At 48.5% G+C, this 15,696-nt stretch overlaps 3 protein-coding genes and 1 long non-coding RNA gene across 5 annotated transcripts in view; 2 read left to right on the top strand and 2 right to left on the bottom strand.

The window, feature by feature from the left end:
• LOC116644850 (histone H2B type 1-A-like) overlaps positions 1-15,696 on the bottom strand; it is a 383,608-nt gene that overhangs the window by 158,282 nt on the left and 209,630 nt on the right. The window lies entirely within an intron of this gene.
• LOC116644841 (histone H3.1) lies at positions 2,185-2,686 on the bottom strand. Its single transcript, XM_032424693.1, has one exon. It carries the CDS (start codon positions 2,645-2,647, stop codon positions 2,237-2,239), a length of 411 nt encoding a protein of 136 aa, XP_032280584.1. The 5' UTR covers positions 2,648-2,686; the 3' UTR covers positions 2,185-2,236.
• On the top strand, positions 5,051-5,950 carry H1-1 (H1.1 linker histone, cluster member). The gene has a single exon (XM_032424687.1). The coding sequence runs from the start codon at positions 5,086-5,088 to the stop codon at positions 5,731-5,733; it is 648 nt and encodes a 215-aa protein (XP_032280578.1). The 5' UTR covers positions 5,051-5,085; the 3' UTR covers positions 5,734-5,950.
• Positions 5,964-13,818, top strand: LOC116644864. 2 transcript variants are annotated; one of them, XR_004301842.1, is made up of 5 exons: positions 5,964-6,387; positions 10,387-10,482; positions 11,419-11,484; positions 11,584-11,911; positions 12,690-13,818. It is a non-coding gene; the product is annotated as an uncharacterized LOC116644864 (long non-coding RNA). The 2 variants fall into 2 exon arrangements; XR_004301841.1 differs by lacking the exon at positions 11,584-11,911.

The following is a 15,696-nucleotide window of genomic DNA, read 5'->3' as shown; positions in this document are numbered from 1 at the left end:
TCTTGAAGGAACACCAGCTAACACCAGCTAAGGAGAACATAAAATGACCACTCTCCCAGCCAGGCCCATTTTGCTCCTCTGGCCGTCCAGGATGCGGCTCTGAATTCTCCCCAGTGTTAATTTAAATTAAGCCATGCTAGGTACTTTTATCATTCCCCAGAAATCTTGGAGGACGGTTATCAGGTGGAAAAGCGGACCAAAAAAGCTAGGAGAGCCACCGGCTGAAGCTGACATACTGAGCTTGCAACAGCTTGGGGGCTCTGTCGCACTCGCTCTATTTAATTGAGATATAGTTTATACATCATAACATTCACCCAAAATTAGCCGCCCTAATTTCCATTTCTCTGTGAAGGAAGGAAAATATGGCGAACTCCTACGGGCTCTGCTGACAATGAAAGAGGCACCTTCCCCCCATAAACCAGATGTTACTCTCCCCTGAATCCAGTGCCCTGGGTTTTCCGGCAGCCTGAATCTGGTTTCTCCCCTGCCCATTTCCAGAGACTATTTTTTGGAGACAAATCATTCTGTTAGTGGTGAAACCTCAGTACTGTTCTTGGGACCTGATTGAAGGACACTTGCAGGTCTGAGTCTATTTCATAATCCGCAAAATGATAAATCTTAAAAATTCCTAACCCAGGGCTTTGGGGTTTCTGGCCAGCCTTCCCATCCCCCATCTGGCTCGCCTGGCGGTTTGGGGGGGGGGGGGGAAGGCACATGAGATCATCAGTTCTGATTGGTTGACAACCACGGATGGGACTTCCTGATTGGACAATGTTCCTCTTTGTTCCTGGAAATCATTGCAAGTTCCCCACTCTATTTGGTCCTTCCCCACTTTTGAATTGGAATATCATTCCTCCCTTACTAGTATGCAGCGAATGGGGACAGAGGAGCGGGCTAAATACTGTTCAGCTAAGGGAGTTCCTTTGGTGTATACGGATTTCGTAGAGTTTTACTTCCAAAAATCCTGCAATTTTACGGGATTCAGTCATTGGATCTCTAGATTAGAAAGTTTAACTACAGCGGAGGGTCTATCAAGACAGCCCTTTTTTTGAACGGTTGGGTGGCCCTGAAAAGGGCCTTTGGTTATGAAATGCAATTTTCTGGTGACGAAATCAGAGCTTAGCCCCCGAAGCCGTAGAGGGTGCGGCCCTGGCGCTTGAGCGCGTAGACCACGTCCATGGCCGTGACCGTCTTGCGCTTGGCGTGCTCCGTGTAGGTGACGGCGTCCCGGATCACGTTCTCCAGGAACACCTTGAGCACCCCGCGGGTCTCCTCGTAGATGAGGCCGGAGATGCGCTTGACGCCGCCGCGCCGGGCCAGCCGCCGGATGGCGGGCTTGGTGATGCCCTGGATGTTGTCGCGCAGCACCTTGCGGTGGCGCTTGGCGCCGCCCTTGCCCAGGCCCTTCCCGCCCTTGCCGCGGCCAGACATGGTTTTCTAAAAAGCAAAACAACAGCCAGTGACAAAGCAAGTGAGAGCTGGTCCTTATATAACGACGTCCCTTCCAACCCCACCCCTTGCAGATGTAGAGAATGGAAAGAGCGCAGGCGGGAGATGTGACGCCAGCAGTCCCCTCCCTTAATCCCGCCTCCAAGCCCCAGGAACTCAGGGCGGGCGTGGGTCAGAACCCAGCTTGACCATTGGTCTTTACTCCCTTAACTGGACTACGTTGTTCTAACGAACTGGGCTTATGGTAAGCTCATGTATGATTCCAAAAATATTTTAAATAGAATACTTAAGGCAAAGGGCTTGTTTCGCAATAATTTCAGTAATGGCAAAAATATCAAGATCAAAGAAATGTAAGTTGAGCAGTTTATAGTTAATGATAAACCAGGTTTCTTTTAGATGTTTTACTTTTAACACAGAGTTGATGAAACTATACTATTCCTGTTCGTTTTACATGCTCAAGAGGCCCTATTTAATGCCCTTCAAATGCCAACTGTTTCATGCCCCTCTTGAAACCTCACTGACTCTTCCTTAGGACCTAAGTTAACAGTACTTCCTAACTTTTTAAAGGACCAATTTTGTTCGCATATACAGGGAACATTTAGACAAAAGGAAGCATCTGTAACCCATGAAAGTGTTGCTAATCCATATCCTTTCGTTTCTAAGTGCATAGCTAGTCATATTAAACTGCTGAGTTGATGGTTTTTTTACAGCCACTTTACTTGAAAACGTGGGTGGCTCTGAAAAGAGCCTTTGGATTGAAAGCTGGCACGGAAGCAGGAAATCACATCTACGCCCTCTCCCCGCGGATGCGGCGCGCCAGCTGGATGTCCTTGGGCATGATGGTGACGCGCTTGGCGTGGATGGCGCACAGGTTGGTGTCCTCGAAGAGCCCCACCAGGTAGGCCTCGCACGCCTCCTGCAGGGCCATGACGGCCGAGCTCTGGAAGCGCAGGTCGGTCTTGAAGTCCTGCGCGATCTCGCGCACCAGCCGCTGGAACGGCAGCTTGCGGATCAGCAGCTCGGTGGACTTCTGGTAGCGCCGGATCTCGCGCAGGGCCACCGTGCCGGGCCGGTAGCGGTGCGGCTTCTTCACGCCGCCGGTGGCCGGCGCGCTCTTGCGGGCCGCCTTGGTGGCCAGCTGCTTGCGCGGGGCCTTGCCGCCGGTCGACTTGCGGGCCGTCTGCTTCGTGCGGGCCATGACACCTACATAAACGCACCAAACACTAGCGCGAGTACGTTACTCGGAAGACTGCCTAGTATTTATAGTACGTAAGGTGAAGTGATTGGATGAGAAAAATGCTGACATATAAGGTTACAGGCTCTGATTGGTCCATCTTTTAGCTTTCCAACAACGGCGCAGTTTCATTGGCTACCACGTTATCCTCGTCTCTTCGGGTTTTTTTCTTCCACAACTAGCTCACTATGACTTACACAATGATTTTCGTAGTCTGAATGCAGTGCTTTGAACGTTACCTTTTCAAAAAACTAAACATTGACTTCGTTGGTGTTGTAGTTCAAAACTATTATTTCTTCAGTTCTTGGGGAGAAATTTGAGAAATATTGCCCCCAATAATGTACTCTTTACACTCCCTGCTCAATAACCCCAATAACCCCATATCGTATTACAAGTTTCTAAAACCTTTTCAAAAATGAGATCCCTTTATAATGATAAAATGAAGGAACTCCTTTGCATCCTACAAGACAATGTCAACCTTAGTAAAATTACACCGGCGCCTACAGAAGTATTTCCAGTAATCAGACACCTATTTGTTAAATGGTAATGCTGACTTCTAAACTTGGAGCTTTCTGGAACTTATTTTTTCTCATGCCTAGAGTACATTTTGCCAGGTGTAAAATATCAGTGACTAAATTCTCCAGCACCGACCTCTCTGAGCCTTGCGGAGCAGGCGTGTCCTGGGTCCAATCAACTGGATTCCGAGCCACGAGAAGGGCAAACTTCTCATTGCCAAGACCTAACCTTATAGTTCTTAAAATTTTTCAAGCTTAGAAACATCAAGTGTGACCGTTTTGTACTAAGAGTAGGTAGGCCGGATTCTACCTTTTCATTGGTTGAGTACTTTTGTACTGATCGGCCAGTAAGAAACCTAGCATCCTTCATTTGGGTAGAACGTTCCTATTTTATTTGAAGCCTATTTAATCCAGTGGATACACAGGAGGCCGGAACCTTAAGAAATTCCGGACTCCAGTGTTCCCTTTCAAAAAGCTACGTTTAATTGGAGTCTTCGTTTATTACACTAGGAAAAGCTTGACTTTCAGAAGATGTTCACTTACAAAAGCTTCCAGATTTGCAGGAAGGTCGTATACCTGTTATTATAATTGACTCTTCCTTCAAACGCCCAGCTCCGATTGTTCTCCTCCAAACTGGGAGAAACTACGGGCTGCGTCTGAAAACGCCGACTCTCGGGAAAGCGGGAGGTCGTCGAGGGTGGCGGAGCTGTTAGCGGGAACATGCCATCGCCGGCCGCCGGCCGGTAACAAACCCTCGGACGTCTGAGGGAAAGCGGGAAGCTCGGGTCACTTAGGCCGCGCGGACTTGTTTGAGAACTGGAGGAGCGCAGGGCGGGAAAGCGACGTCTCTGCCTCCTTGCGGCCGCCGGGCGACTGCCCGAGCCTGTGACGGGGCGTGCTGGGTACCGGGCGCAGCCCTGGGAGACGCATCTTGTTCTCTCGTCGTCTGGTTCGCGCTGTGAAACCACTTGAGCCTTGTCCCTGCCTTTAAGTGCGCCTCACGGCCACCGAGCAGTCGTCCCGAGGCGCTCTCGCCCCCTCACGGCGCCGGCGAGGGGAGCGTTTAGTCCGCCCGGCGCCTCTTCAACGCCCCTGGGGCGCGGGGCTGGGGGCTGCCGCCGAGCGAGGGCGCGCTGCCGGGGAACAGCAGCCCCTGGCCCGTCGGCCCGGCCCGCGGCGTGTGGGAGGCCGCGGAGGCACCGGGCGCGTCGGGGGCGCCGGACCGCAGGCCCGACTGGGCGTTCGCTCACGGGAGCGTTGTGTGTCGGTTCCCACACGTGCCGCCGGCGTGTTCGCCGCCGTGTCAGCGAGTTGCGGTGTGTACCACGCTACTGCTTTGACCAAGATTCATGAGAGGTCTTGACCACGCGTGTCCCGCTTCGGCGTCGCCGGGGCAATGGCGTTGCGGGCTGGTCCCAGACTCCTGCACACCGCCCTCCCCCCACAGCCCGCTTTCCTCTCTCCCTCCCGGGCCATTCAGGACGCGCGGCCTTTTACACTCAGTGCGATTAGGAACGGGTGCCCCTGACGACGCCTCCCTGGAGTCTTAGCCGGGTGCCTCGTTTACAAACTGCTCTTCCTCCGTCCCCGGAATCAAAAGGCTTGTTCTATAAAGGGAAGCGGCACCGTCTGGCGCTAATGGGCTGCGGACCCGACCCCTCCCCGCCCAGAAGTGCGGGCTGCGCGAGGCGACAGGGCTGCCGCCGCACAGTCCCCTCGGGGACGCGCTGAGGGCCGCGGCGCAGGGGCGCTAGGGGGCGAGAGGCGGGCGCCGGCGAGCACCAATCACAGCGCGGCCCCGCCCTATAAATACGCCGCGCCCGGGCCGCCGGCGTCTTCCTGCTCAGTCAGGTCCTCGCAGCTCGCTCGGTCCGCTCCGCTCTCACCATGTCTGAGACCGCGCCGCCCGCGCCGGCCCCCTCCACTCCCCCCGAGAAGCCCGCGGCTGGCAAGAAAGCCAAGAGGCCGGCCAAGGCTGCGGCTGCCGCCAAAAAGAAGCCCACGGGCCCCTCCGTGTCGGAGCTGATCGTGCAGGCGGTGTCCTCCTCCAAGGAGCGCAGCGGCGTGTCCCTGGCCGCGCTCAAGAAGGCGCTCGCGGCCGCCGGCTACGACGTGGAGAAGAACAACAGCCGCATCAAGCTGGGCCTCAAGAGCCTGGTGAGCAAGGGCACCCTGGTGCAGACCAAGGGCACCGGCGCCTCGGGCTCCTTCAAGCTCAACAAGAAGGCGGCCTCCGGGGAAGCCAAGGCCAACCCCACGAAGGTGGCGAAGGCCAAGGTGACGGGCGCTTCCAAGAAACCTAAAAAGGTCACTGCAGCTGTTAAAAAAGCTGTTAAGACCCCGAAAAAGGCCAAGAAGCCGGCTGTGGCCAAGAAGTCGTCCAAGAGCCCCAAGAAGCCCAAGGTTGTGAAGCCTAAGAAAGTAGCCAAGAGCCCTGCCAAAGCCAAGGCTGTGAAGCCCAAGGCGGCCAAGGCGAAGGTGACCAAGCCAAAGACGGCCGCCAAGCCCAAAAAGGCCGCACCCAAGAAGAAGTAAGCTTTGTAGTTGGAACTTATTCCAATAACCCAACGGCTCTTTTAAGAGCCACCAACATACTTCGGAGGAAAGAGCTTTAGTACGTGCGTCGTGGCTCCTACGGGGAGTTTGCCACTGTCCTGCTGGGCTCCCTTGCCGGGGGTGCTGAGCCTGTCCTTACCCCACCCCGCAGTTCCTTAGAGGCTCCAATTCTCTCCGGCGGACCTGACCTTTCTAGGTGCGGTTTAGCGGCTCGGGAACCACTGGCCTAGCGAGCTTCGTCTTGCCTAGAGTTAACTGTATTGGCAAGACCTGGGGGACTTTGTCCCGAACCGGAAGTCCGCGCCCCGGGCTACTGAGTCATCCCCGGGAACTAGGAGGGATGGGAGCCCCGCCCCGGCCCCAGCTGGAAGCGTGCGCCGCGCGCACACCTGGCTGTTCCATCCCCCCGTTGAGTTCGAAGCCGGGCCCTGCTCTTTCCGGGACAGTAGTGCTTAAGGCGGCCTTTTCCGGATATGGGTTCCCCTGACAAGTGCTTGGGGGGTAACCAGTGAAACCGAAAGCTTGGCCACACCCTCCGCGGATGCGGCGCGCCAGCTGGATGTCCTTGGGCATGATGGTGACGCGCTTGGCGTGGGTGGCGCACAGGTTGGTGTCCTCGAAGAGCCCCACCAGGTAGGCCTCGCAGGCTGAACTCTGGAAGCGCAGGTCGGTTTTGTTGGCGCGGCGCCTCCGCGTGGGTCGGCTTGGGGGCTGCGCGCAAGTTTCTGGCGGTGGTCCCGACAAGGAAGCTTGGCTGCCTCGGAGTTTTGGAGCCGAAGCTCCCCAGCCCTTACCGGGCTTCTGTGTTTATAGGAAACAAGGCTGCCCTGATTGGCTAATATTTGAAAACCCACTCTGCCCCTAACTAGAGCGTATCTCTTTGCGTACAGGGTTTTCAATTCTGGTGGCGCTATACCATAGTAAGTAGGGAAGGACACTTTCGCAGAATAGTCCCTTTAGGCTTTTGAAATTTAATTCTAGGATACAGATTTTAATAACCTCTTTCACCTCCGAGGAGAAAACACCATATGGTGAGCCAGGGTTACTAAACACAGCTCAGTTGGTTGTAAAGCCTCATTTTTACACGTGCCCCTACATACTCTTTTTTCCCATTTTTTAGGTGATCTTTTTTCCCACTGTCTTGGGCTCCCGCTTTCCGGTAACATCTGCCACACAGGCACTTCACATCTCTGTTCCCCGGCCCTTAAGCTGGCGTGCAGCTAGCTAGTCATGATTGCTTTGAACTCGGTCTCTTAGGAGCCCCTACCCTACCCATGCATGATTGCTCCTTCTGGTTTTCGGTTAGGGCTATTTACAAAACGGTGACTTTATACAAACTGCTTCTTAAAACCTTTTGGAAATCCTTTCAAGTCAAAACCTCTTTTTAATGTCCACGTGGAGTAACATAAGCTCTTCATCCAGTTCCTAGCGATAAGCATTGACGTTGTTTCCACTGACCACTGGCGACTGTGGCGCAAGAGTTCCAGCACCGAACTTGCTAGATTAAAGTGAATTTTATATTTCAGTTGGTGCTGACGTATCCTGAAAATAACTGCCCCTCAAGGTGTGGGCCCAATTTTTGCCCGTCTAAAGGGTGTAAAATTACTTCTCATTGTCACTTTGATGTGCATTATCATGGTCACTAGTATATCCTTTCTTTAGGTTTATTGGTCATTTGAATACACTCTTCAGAGAATGCAGGCTTATCCCTTTGCTTACTTTTTCATTGGGCAGTTTTTCTTGTCCCACTGTTTTTTATATAGTAATGAACTACTTATCACCTCTGTTGCAGATAGTTTTCTAATTTTGGCATTTTTTACTAATTTTATTTATGGTGGATTTTCCATTTAAATGTTATAAAGATCTATATAAAATCCCAAATATTAAATGTTAGAAACATATCTTTTAAAGCTTCTAGATTTCTTGGTTAAGAAACTGAACCCCACCCCTCCATTATTCATTCAATAGCCTAGGTTTTCTTCTAAAAATTGCTTCCTAAAAATTTTTTAGTCTCTAATCCATCTAAAATTTTATGTACTTTTAGAATCCGAGTTTACATTCTCCCAGATGGCCAGTTGTCCTAACACAATTTATAATCCATCCATTTCTCCCACTGTATGTCCTGTTATTAAAGTCTTAATAAGATTTCTGTGTTCTTTTCTATTGATCTCTCCATATAAGTCATGTTTGTTAATTTGTATGCTTGTTTCTACTGTGAATAGAGGACTCATTTCCTTTTTTAGGTCTTACTGCTAGGAAGGAGGAAATGTATTGATATGTTGTATCCAGTGACCTTACCAATTTCTGTAATTCCACTTCTTGGTACTTTTTAAAATAGAGCCCCTCGAGTCTTTCCTAGTCATCAGCAAAATAACATGTTGTTGTTGTTGTTTTTGTCTTCCTCAATGTGAATACCAAGCATTTTATTTCTTTTGTACTGCATTTGCTGAGACTTTCCAAAGTAAAGTTAAATAATTTAGCAGGAATCCCTTTTTAGTTCTTGGTTTTAATTAAGCTATTGTTTGTCCTTTAGGACATTTGTTAATTTTTGGCATCTCCATTATTTTAAATGATACCTTCAAATTTTATTTTACTTTTAGAAAATTTTTCAGTAGCTTTTAGACTTTAATATACTGATATATGATTTTCTTTAAACGCAGTGTGGCTGAAAGAGCGAACTAGAAAAAGATGTGTTTTTATAAGGCGGTCATCTAAGAGAGAAGCAGGTGTGCTGTGGTAGAGCTGGAGGAGGGGGGAGTCAGAGATTCTGAGTCCATGAGATCACCAACTGGATGAGGGGTATTAGCAACTGGGTTCAAATGCTGCTGATTGAGTGACTGAATTGAGTACAGGCCTGAGAATAGTCTCTTGGTTAAGTAGTATGGAGGTGACTGGACAGCTTTGAGAATAGTTTGGGGAGGACGGAGTTGAATTAAGGTGGAACTATAAATTTGGGAATCATTGGTATATGGATGGCATGTAAAGCCATGAACCTGGGTGAGGTCGCCAAGGGGGTGACTGAGGTAGAGAAGAGTATAAAGGGGAAAGTACTGACTCCTGAGGCATCGAACATCAAGGGCGGAGGAGACCTAGTCCTGACCATTCATCATCGATAAAGCTGAGTAACTATTCTACTTCTTTGTGCTTCCGTTTGCTAATTTAAAAGTTGCATTAGAGGGGCGCCTGGGTGGCTCAGATGGTTAAGCGTCTGCCTTCGGCTCAGGTCATGATCCCAGGGTCCTGGGATCGAGTCCCGCATCGGGCTCCCTGCTTGGTGGGGAGTCTGCTTCTCCCTCTGCCTCTGCTGCTTCCCCTGCTTGTGCTCTTTCTCTGTCAAATAAATCTTAAAAAAAAAAAAAAAAGTTGCTTTAGAGCAGTGTTTTTCATGGCTTGTCGGTAATCGAAGAGATTCGAACATATTAGAGCGTGCCACCCTGAGGTATCTATGGCTTCCTGGAACTTAGGTTGGGGGCACTTCCGTTGTTAGGCGTATGTATGCATGTGCTGGGTCACGAAGATGAATGCGTGTCTTAGTGGGGTCACCATCAAGTCTGAAAACCAGTGGTTAAGATGCTCCCTTATGGTCTTTCACAATCCCGAGTCTGCTGTTTTGATGTTCTGACCACAGAATCAGATCTAACATCTATATAAGACAGTAGAGAGACTTGAAATCCATCTCATTGTCCCAGAGATCTTCCAGAGACAAGTGGGTAACAGGTGACATACAAATTCTATTATTTACTAATTGATTTGATTGTCCTTGCCTGTGGGGATTTTTGAAAGGAAAGAAAAGAGAGGCGCAAAGCACAGGAGTTAAAGGATTTCCAGGACTGATGGAAGATCAGTGTGGGCCCTTTAAAGTACTGATGACAGATAATGAGCTTGGCTCTGTAAGTCCTACAGTTGCACATATATGGGAAAAAGAGAGGAGGGCAAGTCTCACATCTTGATGCTGCAGGTTTTATTGTGCCCTATGTGCCCAAAGGAAAAGGGGGAACATTGGGGAGGAAAAGAACATTGTTCTTTTCTTTACACCATAACCTATTTTTCAGATCTTGGACAATGTGTACATGCAAATCTAAAGGGAAAAATTGTTCTGCGTACAAAAATAGAACTGGGTTAAACTCGAAGTATTAACTACTAAATGGCTGTTCAGTAAAATGGTGGCCTAGAAACTACCCACAGGATTCGAGAGTGGGTGTGCGCCATTGTTTAGTTCACCAGTCACCTGCTGGATCTTAAAAATTTATTTAACAGAAACTACAGTCATTTTCAAGTGTGTCTCAGAATGGGTTTCCAGGAGTGGGATTTCTCTATCAAAGGGTAAAAAGCAACCTTGCGAGCTGCAGTTTACAGTAAAATAATCATCATGGAATCTTAAAAACAAATAAATAAAAATGCCTAAAGACCGAAATGTGATTGGACCTAGACTATCACGGGTCACCATCTATTTTATTTCATTTTATTTTATAATAAATAGTTTGATACAAAAATCCAAATTACATGAAAAGATACACACTGAGAAGTCAAGTTCCACATCACTGACCTTGACCACTCAGGTCCCCTTCCGGTGTTTCTTTATGCAAATAGAAACAAAACATAGATAAACTTTTCTTTCTTGCCCTGTCACAGGATAATGCGAACAAGTTCTCTACCGCTGTTCACTTAGCAGTCTGTCCTGGTTCTTTGGCTGTAATGGGACCCAGAGCTCTCCATCTCTTTCCACAGGTACGTGATATACCATGTGTAAAGGAACAATGGTTTATTTTGGTTCCAGAAGCTCTGGGTCTGTATTGGAGAGCTGAGCCCTTTGTACCAGGTGTTGTAAAATGTTTTTTCAGATAGTCATTTGTCTTTTAACTTTGATAAATTAAGAAGGGTCTTTCCCACTTCAAGAATCAAAGGAATTCACCTGTATTTTCGTCTGGGTTTTTTTTTTTTTTTTTAACATGTTAGTCTTTGATCTATTTGGAGTTTATCCTAGTATATGGTGTTTTAAAAATGACTATCCCATTGTCTCAACACTTTACTCCCAATGATGAGAAGGGCTGTCTATGGGGCGCCTGGGGGGCTCAGTCGGTGGAGTGTCCAACTCTGGATTTCAGATCAGGTCTTCATCTCAGGGTCATGGGTTCGGGCCCCACCCTTGGGCTCTGCACTGGGCGTGAAACCTATTTAAAAAAAAAAAATGCTGTCTTTATGGCATACAAAATTCCTATGCTGTCGATTTCTGGACTTTCTATTGTGCATCAGTCCATCTAGCCAAGCACTAGCACCATGCTGTTTTAATTGAGGATTGATGATCCTTTCCAAAATATGGTAAAGATCATCCACCCTTCCTGTTCTTATTTTCCAATTTTAGGGCAATCATAAGACAATTCTAGCTTTTCAAAGACCTGTGCAATGCTTAGAGCTAGACAAGCTTTGGAAGTCAGTTAGTGTTTGTTCCTGTCTGGCAAAGTTCTGCAGGGAGTGTTGTGCTCTCTGAATTCATGTCACAGCACCCCCATCAACTAGAAAGGGCCCATCATATCTTCAGGGCATTTATATCGAGCCACATTCAAGGCGAATGAGTGAGAAGAAACTGGAATAAGTTTTGTGATCTTAGAATCAGTGGGTGTTCTCTTTGAACTAATTAATCATTCTTTCCTCCAAACTCTTTAGATGGCCACCATGCTTCCCTTTCCACATGGGGAATCCTAACTACAAAGGAAACAGATAAGGAGGCAGGTAAAGTATTCTCATTCCCGTGCCTCGGAGGAAGACGAAATAGGTTTTGTAAGCAGCCACCCTCTTCCACACTTACACAGGTTTCTTTGTTTTTTAAAGGATCACTCACATATTTGCTAACTCTTCAGAGGGAGCACAAGGTCCAAGTGTGCAAGCCTAGACCCTGCCCCTACAGGACCTAGCGATGCTTGGCTGCTCTAAAGTGGACACGTGGGAAGCGACCCATAGATCTGCACTCTCCCATGTCCCGCATAGAAAGGGGCCACTGGAAACAGGATTCAGTCAATGGCAGGAGCAACTGCCCCCAAAATCCTGTGGGTTGATTTTATCCTTTTATTTATAACGCTGCTAATAAGCTACATGCGCCTTGACTGTGCATCAAATATTCAGTATTTTGATTCTGACAGATGAAAAGAGTAAGTAGCAGGTAAGCCACTCCCACACCTACCCGGAAAGCAAACCAGAGATTTTAAAGTTTACTCTGGATGCTGAAAACTCTTCTCATGGAAGACATATTCTTTTTTTTTTAAAGATTTTATTTATTTATTTGAGAGAGAGAGAATGAGAGACAGAGAGCATGAGAGGGAGGAGGGTCAGAGAGAGAAGCAGACTCCCTGCCGAGCAGGGAGCCCGATGCAGGACTCGATCCTGGGACTCCAGGACCATGACCTGAGCCGAAGGCAGTCGCTTAACCAACTGAGCCACCCAGGCGCCCCGCGGAAGACATATTCTTTAGATGAGCCCCAACCTTCTTTAAACTTTTTAAATCTGGAAACATAACCTATAAAGAGAAAATCATAACAAAACGTGACAAAATAGCAATGTAAAGCTCCCTGGATGATCACAGAGTGAAGAGTCCTGAACCACCACACAAGTCCAAAACACAGAATGTCCACCAAGTCTCCCCGTCTGCTCACACCTGCTCCCAGTCACTAACCCTCCGTCTTCCCTAAATGTACCCACTATCCTGATTTCTGACACAGTCATCCAGTCTGGCTGTTTTTGAATCTCATATAAAATGGAAATCAAAAAAAAGGTAGTCTTTTGTGCCTGGTATCTTTTACTCAGAAAATTAGGTTTGACAGATTCATCTGTCACTATATAGAACTGTGACTCATTTTTATTGTATAATCTTCCATTTTATGAATATACCACAATTTAGGGATCTATTCCACTGCTGACTGACATTTGTTTCTCTTTTTCAGGGATTACAAACAACGCCAGGAACATTCCCGCACGTGTGTTTCGGCACCTACGTGGACACACGTGTGTTGTTTATAACCTAGAATCAGAAATCACTGGGTCAAACCCTAAACTTTTTCAGAGTGCTTGTACCAGTTTACCTGCTCTGGAATCAAAAAATGAAAATTAAAGCCACAGTTATAAACATCTGGATGAACCTCACAAACCTAATATTGAGTAAAATTTAGATGAAAATCCCTGTTTCACATCCTTCTAGTTTTGTTTATTTTTTTTAATTAAAAATGTTAGTCTTCTTAAATGTTATCCATCGTGGCAGATGTGCGGTACCTCCCTGTGGTTTTCTTTGGCATCTCTTGCCCATTTTTCTATTGCACTGTGTGCTCATCTGCTTGGTCTGCCCCCAACAAAACACCACGGCCTGGGTGCCTTACACACACATGTATTTTCCCACAGTTCTGGAGCTCCACGACTGATGTTCACATGGCTGACCCGCCGTCCTCAGCCCCCCTGGAGGAAGAGCAGATCCTGTGTGGCCCAAAGCTCCCATTAGGAGTTATACTGTTGACTGTCCAGTGGCCAAGGCCACCAGGTAAACAAAGACACTCTTACCGGGCAGGACACTCCAAGGGCCTAGAGACCACCTCCTAGCAGCCACGGGCAAAGGCCAGACCTCTCTTTGGGTAAGGTTAATTTAATACTACATACGCGCTTCTAGAATCTGCCAACTTACATTGCCCCTCGGACGTCCAGGAGGCAACCCAACCCTGGCATGTCCAACACCAATGGTTCAGTCTCTCTCCAGACTGCACCCACAGGCTCTCCCCTGTCCTCAGATGGTCACTGCACCTCCTTATTTCTCCCCTGGACCCATGGCAACAGCCTCCCAACTGGTCTTCCTATTTCCAGCATCGTCCTCTTCAGTCAGCTCCCAACACAGCGGGCAGGGTGTTCTTTCGTGTCCCCCGACTCACATCCTGCCAATGGTTTCCCTTCCCACTCAGTGTAAAACCCAGTGTTCCTACAAGGTCTGACGGCCGGGGCTTTAAGCATTTATTTTTAAAATTCCACTCAGTAAGAACTATTTGTCACAGCAAAGACACACAAAAGCAAAACAAGTATTTCATTAAACAATACTTACCCTGACTTGACTTTTTATGTGCTGTTTTCTCTGTGTTCTGCTCTTTTGTCCAGAAACACTTGGCAGCAGCCCAGTAAATTGATTTCATGAATACTTATCGGGTCATGCCCAGCACTGCAAAATACACTGCTCCGTATATACAAGCTTTGCCCCTCCCCCCAGCACCTCACGCTGGCACCCTGACCGCGTCCCGGGGGCGCTCCCTTGCTTACTCCACCCAGGAATAACGGGCCTTGCAGTCCCCGGGGGCCTTGGGGGCCTTTGCAGCGATCATTGTGTCTACCTGGAATGTTTGCCCCCAGATATCACAAGGGCTCATTCCCTCACCCTCTTTCAGATTTAACTCCAATGTCCTCAGTGAGGCAGCCCCCTTTACCTCCTACATCACTGTCCAGCCTCTAGGATCCCCCAGGGCTGAAACAGATCCATCCTCCCCAGAACTCATCGGACCTAAAAAGAGCCTTCACTATCAGGCCCTGGAAAGATACCTGGCTTCCCATGGCTCGTCACCCTGGCTGGTCTGGCCATCCTCCTCCAGGACAGAGCTGGGGTTGGAAGACCACCAGAGGACAGCTACCTACAGAATCCGATGTCCCGAGGGAGAACCTGCAGACCAGCTAACAGGATGCAGGGGACAGAAGCTGCCCAGGACTCGTGGGGGGGGGGGGGCGGAGAATAAAGCTCCAACACCTGCTCTAGCACTTCCTGGCCACTGATCTTTGACAGTCGGCTTCATGTCTCACGGGTCTGGAATTCTTGGCTACAAACTGGAGTTTCATAGCATCCCCTACCTCACAGGAGTTTACACGGAACACGAAGGACAAAGAGGGCCGCCAGCCGAGTGGGGGTTACACACAGCGGTGCGCCGGGGTGGCTGACGCCGCTCGCCAGGGCCACCTGCTAAGCCTTCAGGCATTTTGTGAGCTGCCTGTTTAAACTCAACGATTATTAAAAATTAAATTATATAAACTTACAATTAAATAGCTTATATAAAAAGCAAAGTTAAGGGCACCTGGGTGGCTCAGTTAAGCATCTGCCTTCGGCTCAGGTCATGATCCCAGGGTCCCGGGATCAAGCCCCGCATCAGGCTCCCTGCTCAGTGGGGAGTCTGCCTCTCCCTCTCCCTCTGCCCTTCCTTCCCACTTGTGCTCACGTGCGCTCTAATAAAATCTTAAAAAAAAAAAGTTAGCTGATACCCCACATCTCCTCATCACTTCACCATTATCCTCACTCATGGGGCTGTTCACTCCTCTCGTGTGGTGGCGATTCTACATCGTGGGCTACCGTGCATTGCTTTGTAACTAACTCCACATTCAGTCACTGCTAGTTTGAGATCCACTGTGGTGGAAATAGTTTCACCACAGAAATGGGCACACATTACAAATTAAAGGGGTGTGTGTGTGTGTGTGTGGTTCTTGTTTGTTTTCCTGAGAGCTATCAAACATTTATTGACACACCATTATTTTCAGAGAATGTTCTCAATAAATGCCTTCCTCTGGGCTTCCTCTCACCCAAGTGGGGCAAGAACTATCAGGCAGACTTGCTTGTTTGCTCATTCCCTTCATGTTCAGAGCTCTACACTGAACTTTACTGGGTAAAAACAGTCTGGGATCAGACTCCCAAAGTGGGAGTCTCTACCGAGTACTAATGTCACTGAAACATCATGTGGCTTCTGTTTGGTTCATAAGAAAACTTCCTTACTGCTCACTGTGATTTGCAGTTCTGTAAGGTTTGTCACTTGGTTAGTCTAACTTCAAATCCACACTGGCTTTGATGTTGTCATTTACCAGCTTCTATGAAGCCCACGGGCTGGGCTTTCTCTACACATGTTGATTTTAACTCCATTCAAAAATATGAACAAAGGTTCAAAA

The sequence above is a fragment of the Phoca vitulina genome, unplaced genomic scaffold (genome assembly GCF_004348235.1).
Source record: "Phoca vitulina isolate PV1807 unplaced genomic scaffold, GSC_HSeal_1.0 scaffold31, whole genome shotgun sequence".
NCBI classification, from domain to species: domain Eukaryota; kingdom Metazoa; phylum Chordata; class Mammalia; order Carnivora; family Phocidae; genus Phoca; species Phoca vitulina.
The sequence above is the reverse complement of the archived record's forward strand: the minus strand, read 5'-3'. Positions and strand labels throughout refer to the sequence as shown.

Excerpts from the sequence above, each read along its gene's own strand:
- LOC116644841 (XM_032424693.1), bottom strand. The coding sequence starts at position 2,647 with ATGGCCCGCACGAAGCAGACGGCCCGCAAGTCGACCGGCGGCAAGGCC.
- H1-1 (XM_032424687.1), top strand. The coding sequence starts at position 5,086 with ATGTCTGAGACCGCGCCGCCCGCGCCGGCCCCCTCCACTCCCCCCGAG.